The sequence below is a fragment of the Pseudopipra pipra genome, chromosome 24 (assembly GCF_036250125.1).
Source record: "Pseudopipra pipra isolate bDixPip1 chromosome 24, bDixPip1.hap1, whole genome shotgun sequence".
In the NCBI taxonomy this organism is placed as follows: Eukaryota; Metazoa; Chordata; class Aves; order Passeriformes; family Pipridae; genus Pseudopipra; species Pseudopipra pipra.
Genome location: NC_087572.1, coordinates 1,196,247 through 1,202,246, shown reverse-complemented (window position 1 = coordinate 1,202,246; position 6,000 = coordinate 1,196,247). Strand labels below are relative to the sequence as shown.

Sequence of the window (6,000 nt, the reverse complement as noted above, 5' to 3'; positions counted from 1 at the left end):
AATGAAAACAATTTCCTTTGTATTTACAACCAGATTCACTTTGGGGAGCTGAGAGCTGCCATATTTGGTGTGCAAAAACTGCTGTCTGGCGTGTTTGGAAACAAAAGCCACTGTTATTGAGACTTAAAAAGAGGATGCAGAATAGATTTATAATTATTGTAATTAGAATAAAAGCATGATTGCACTGAACTTAAATCCTGGTCCAAATTTCATACACACAAACCATCCAAAAAGAAATTAACTTCATAATTAATACTGGATCATTCCCATTACAAAAAGGCTCTATTAATTATTGATGATGCTTGTGCTTTTCCCTGGCTGTTCCCATCTTTTCCCCTCCAGTTCATGGTGTGCTGGGGGTAATGCAGCATGTACAAATAAATCCCTCAGAGGTGTGGAAGTGACTCTGCCCTCCTGCACGCAAAAGGACCTGCTCCTGGATGTTCTTATCAAGCAGAATACAGAGGGGCATTTGTTTGCACGAGCAGAGCTGGAATATTCTCTTTAGAGTTCAGCTTCCTCCTTTCATCCCACCCACCACCAGACACTTCCTGACATTTCTCCTGCAGGCAGAGCAAGGCAACTGCCTTTTTTTTTTTTCCTTTTTCAACGGCTGCTCCTTCAGTTATCTGTGGGTGGTGGGGGAAGGGGATGTTATCTCAACAGCAAACACAGCCAGAGCAAGTCTGGGACGTGAGGGGGAGTTTCAGGATGAAAATAGGCCTCTGCCAGCCCTCCTGCGTCTGTGTCTCTATGACTAAGCACGCTGAAAACTTGGCTTTTCTCTTTCCTTGATCCCTGTTGTTTCCAAGCCTCCTGCTCCCCTTTGTCCTGGCAGCCCCGGGGGTCCTCACAGGGCCAGGGAAATGCAAATCCCGTCCAGCACATGGAGGGACAAAGCCAGAGCAGCTCCCAGAGCTGGGAGACAAACCCACCTCCTCACCCACCTCCTCACCACCCCCGGGGCTCAGGCCCTCAGAGGAGACCCCATTGCAATTGTTTTTCCATGGAAATATTCACTAGTTTTTCTTATGACATTACAGCCCTGCCTCGGCAGTGTCTGCAGTACAGGGCCACCCAAAATGAAGAGGTTTCCACAGTTTTGCCCATCTCTGGGACAGAAAAGGCCACTGGCTGCTCATCTCCACATCCAGTCTCGGTCCCTCAACGCACCAAGGACGAAGAAATGCCCAAAGCACCACATGGTTTAGTGCTGAACGTGGTGGTGCTGCTGGGTTGATGGTTGGACTTGGTGATCTTTAAGGTCTTTCCCAGCCTTAACGATTCCAGGGTTCTCTGTGGATGAAACATCTGCCGTGTTCCTCAGCCCACCTCCCAGAGCTGTCCTGTTTGGAAGCTCACTGGAAAGGACACAAGATTATTTGTTGGTATTAATTTGTGTTGGTATTAATTAATGTGTTGGTATTAATTAACGTGCAGCAGGGCTGTTCCACCTGCAGCTGGAATTCTCTGCAGTGGTGGAGGCAGGAGTGCCCAATCCGTAGGGCTGGCAGGTTTTCTGGGTGATCTATATTCAGCTGTGCATGCCCGTGGGGCTGTGGAAAGATCAGTCATCCAGTTCACTGAGCTGCAGCCTGCATGTGGAGGGAGCTTCGTGGTGCCTTTTCTAAATGTCACTGCTTTAAAGAGGAATCGTCTCACTCCGGACTGTGCAGCAGATTGGAATATGGGCACTCCAGGGGGGAATTAAAAAGCAATTCAGAAACAATACTGTGGAACAATCTTATCTTTTCCCTGCCTTATCCAGGCATTCATCTGGTCCTGTTCTGCAGGAGCCATCACCACATTATCTACATATTCTGCAGTGTCTTTTTTAGCCACATTAGTACACAGACAGTTCATTTAGAATAATGGAATCCCAGGATGGTTTGGGTTGGAAGGGACCTTAAAGCCCATCCAGTGCCACCCCCTGCCCTGGGCAGGGACACCTTCCACTAGCCCAGGTTGCTCCAAGCCCCGTCCAACTTGGCCTTGGACGCTTCCAGGGATGGGGCAACCACAGCTTCTCTGGGCAACCTGTGCCAGGGCCTCCCCACCCTCACAGCCAAGAATTCCTTCCCAGTATCCAATCTAACTCTGCCCTCTGGCAATGGAAAGCCATTCCCCCTTGTCCTGTCCCTCCAGGCCCTTGGAAATAGTTTCTCTCCATCTTTCTTGTCACTCCCTTCAGAAGGCCACAATTCGGTCACCCTGAAGCTTCTCTTCTCCAGGCTGACCAAGACAACAACAACTCTCAGGGTCAAGGGTAAGTCAGGTCTGAACCAGCTGGAGAAAATCCTGCTCTGGTTCTGACACCCTGCAGAGAACAGGCTGAGCTGTCTCAGACCACACCAGGGCTGAGCTGGTTTTAAATGTTGACTCTCCCTGTCACCCCCTCGAAGCGTCAACTTCAACAAACCTTCACCAGGCAGAGACTTGGACAGCACACCCTTGATTTATGATCTGTTTTAGTGACAGGATCTATTTCTAACAAAAACATTTGGTGTAGTGGTCTGGAAGCACTTTCAGTTGCGTGTTGAGAGTTCAGATATTTCCATCACTCCCCAATTTACCGAGGAGAACCACGTGCTGAAATGAAGATGTGTGTTCCCTTTAGATTTCTTGAACAAAGTATATATTTTATACACTACTATTTACAGTGTAGCCCCAAGGAGTTACAACAGTTTGGTGGAGTCTTGTGACACCACTGGAATTCTCGTGGTATTTGAGGTTATCCTGAATGCTGAGCACTTGGCACTGGGTTTACATGAAAATACAGGTTTAATCCACACAAACACATACACTTTCTGAAGTTCAGCCTGAAGACATGAAGGCAGCCTCTGTAACACCTCAGAAACCAGAGGGCAAAAAGAAAAAGCAAGTGTCTGGGGGAACCCTGACATGTGCAGCCCTATATTTAAACTATGTTGGAACTTCTAACTCTTAAAGAAAATTTCTATTAAAATTTTTATTGTTACTGTATTTTGTGCCCATTCAAAAGGTTAAATTTTTCATTTTTTTCGTTCATAGCTATCTAAGGATAAAATTATTTTTTAAATAACTATGAAGTTATTTTGAAAAATCAAGCTCACAGTTCACATATAACATCTTTTACCACTAAAAAACTCCAAATTCTTTAAAAAATTTCACAAAACAACTCATCAACTAGAATTATGTTAGACTTCAGGATAAGGATTATTTTAGTTCAGATTTGAGGATGAGGATTATTGTAGAAGTGAAAAGCATTTTAAATTATCAAATTAATTATCTCTCTGTCCTTGAAATGCTGTGATTTCTAAAGAGAGACCTGACAGGATTTCCTAAATGAATCCCAGTATTCTGTATTTAGGATTTCAGGCCAGCAGTGTTTACATAAGGATCACTTCAGTCACCACTGAAATGCAGCTGCTGCTCAACACCACCCTTTAATTGTGCAAATCAGATAAACTGGGAAGTGGAGATTTCCCTTTAAGACAAAGTTTTAATTAGCAGTTAGATTATTTAATTATTAAAGAGACAGGAACACATTGTCCTTATCAGCTTGTGGGTGCTGGGAATGTCTGACATCATTCACAATAAAAAAACCTCAATAATCTGTATTTTACACATAGATTCAAATGTTTTCTTAACAAGCCTATGCCCTGCTAAAGCTTTGAGTGTGTTAAATATTCGTAAGGAGAAAAATCAGAGTCAATGCTCCAGAGCTTTAAATATTTAGGTTTTAACCTTGAAAGGCTACAGGGAAATGTGACCTCTCAGATATTTCAGGTTAAACAGATATGCAAATCTTTGTGGATTAAGTCCTCGGAGCCTTCTATGAACTTTTGATCAACGCCAGGTAAAGGAAAAAACGTGGTCAAATAGAAACCATCCATCCCAACATCAAAACATGACGGGTTTACATTGTACCAACAAATGTTAAATTCATTAAAAATTTACTTACTGTTCCTTCCTGAGTGATGCAGCAGAGGCACAACACACAAAACAGGCGAGGGGGTGCCATGGAGGTGTGATGCTGTTGTCCACAAACATCAGATCTGTTCCCCCCTGTGCAACAAGCCCACAGTGACACACTCCAGGGAGACACTGATTATTTATTTCAGAGATGGGTGCTGGGGGGGGATTCCACAAATCAAGCACCCCAACTATCCAAACTATTCACTATTTATACATTTTAGCAAACAAAGGAACTGGCTACAACTTACAGACTTCTCATTAATTAGCGTTCTACCTTCTTGCTTCTCATGCTAATTAGTGCTATGCTCAGTCTTTCTCTTCTTTTGGGTCGGGGGATTTCTTGGGTCATGATCTGCCCCTGCCATAATTACTTTTTACCCAGTTAGAGCTGATTTCAGCACAATTGCCAAGTTGGATTTATTAGTTTCTTCTGTATTTTGGGAGTCCTACCAGATGTCCCATAAATCCTGCATTCTTTGTGTCCACTATTAGTGGGCATCCTCCTTCCCCAAGCTTTGTTAACCTCCCCCTAGGTCTGAGATCACTGAAGCATATCAAGACTTGAACTTTAATTTGTTTTCCCATCACCTGGACATCACCTAGAGCTCCTTGGCTGCTTTTTGTTTCACGGATTAAACCTCCCTTCTCGTTGATTAGGCTTGGAAGTCTACAAAGACCAGACAACAGAGAACATCCTTTCTTAAGAAAATTCGTACACCTTTGACATTTTGGAGCAGTACCAACGAACGGTGCTAAAAAATTCGCTAAAAAATTACTTAGTTCAGAATTAATTAATTCATGAGGGGTGAAGCACAGGCACAACAAACCCAATGGGTGAGGTGAGTGCCATGTGAGGGAGGTTCTGTGGCCATTACTGGGCACCCAGAGACCCTCAACACCCGGTGTTGCAAAATGTGGAACACGCAGAAGTTTTCTGAAGAAAGGACGGTCACTGGTGTTTCACCTTTGTAGACTTTCGAGCCTAAGAAGGGAGATTTGATCCATGAAACAGTGGGCAGCCAACCAGCTCTACGTGACGTCCAGATACTGGGAGAACAAATACTTTTTGGTAGAATTGCCTTGTTAGGGTTGTTAATTCTAGCAGAGGGGGGATGGTGACCACCGACCCAGGAAACCCCCCAAGCCAAGAGAGAAGGAACCAGCACAGCCACTGATTAGCACGAGAAGCGAGGGAATCATTAACCAGCAGAACACTAATTAACACGAGAACTACGCAACTTATAGAAGCGAACACTAATTCCCTCGTCTGCTGAGCGTTTTAAACAGCAAAAAGTTCGGATAGCTGGGGCGCTGGATTTGTGGGAACCCCCCAGGGCGCCCAACTCCGAAACGATGCGTAACCCAATGTCCCTCACGAGCGGGTCGCTCTCGGCTCGACGACCCCGACGCTGAGGGGGGACAGCGCCGGCGAAGCCTGAGGGGCCTGGAGACCCCACCACCTGCCCACGCCACGAGGTGCCCATCCCTGGGAGCGTCGTGAGGCGCCCACAGAGCCGCATCTCAGGGGAGAATCTCTCCGGGGTGAGGGGAGGGGGGACGGGGAGCAGGGGAGGGGGGGTCCCCCCCCTCCCCTGCTCCCCGTCCCCCCTCCCCTCACCCCGGGGAGGACCCCGCCGCGCGCCTGCGCGGGCGCGCGCCTGCGCGCGGCGCATGCGCGCAGCGGGCCCCGCGCTGGGCTGGTCGGGGCAGCTCCGGGAGCAGCGGCCGCGGCCTGGCGGGTCCGAGCGGCTCCTTCCTTTCCAACCTTCCCCCCTCACCCCTCCCGCTCCGCCCCGCCCGCCGACCCGCCGGGCCCCTTCCCCCCCCCCGGTCCCGCCCGCACAGCCCCCCCCCCCCTCCTTCCCATCCCTCCGGAGCCGCGGGCACCACCTCGCTGCAGGCGGCCGAGTAACCCCCGGCCCCTCGCCCCGGGCTGGGACAAGCTGAGGGGGGGGCGCAACATGGCGGAGGCCAAGGAGGAGGGGCCCGGCCCCCGCAGGGTGAGTGCGGGGCTCGGGGGAGGGGGGGTGTAGCGGGCGGGAT

At 48.3% G+C, this 6,000-nt stretch overlaps 1 protein-coding gene across 8 annotated transcripts in view; it reads left to right on the top strand.

The window, feature by feature from the left end:
* The first annotated feature begins 5,800 nt into the window (after positions 1-5,800).
* ZMYM4 (zinc finger MYM-type containing 4) overlaps positions 5,801-6,000 on the top strand; it is a 33,997-nt gene continuing 33,797 nt past the window's right edge. For 5 of the 8 annotated variants that reach the window (XM_064635265.1, XM_064635264.1, XM_064635262.1 and 2 more), the window contains exon 1: positions 5,801-5,957. In XM_064635265.1, coding sequence (XP_064491335.1) covers positions 5,919-5,957 — 39 coding nt within the window. In that variant the 5' untranslated portion in view covers positions 5,801-5,918. The remainder of the gene's footprint in view (positions 5,958-6,000) is intronic. The other 3 variants (XM_064635259.1, XM_064635257.1, XM_064635258.1) reach the window with 1 other exon arrangement.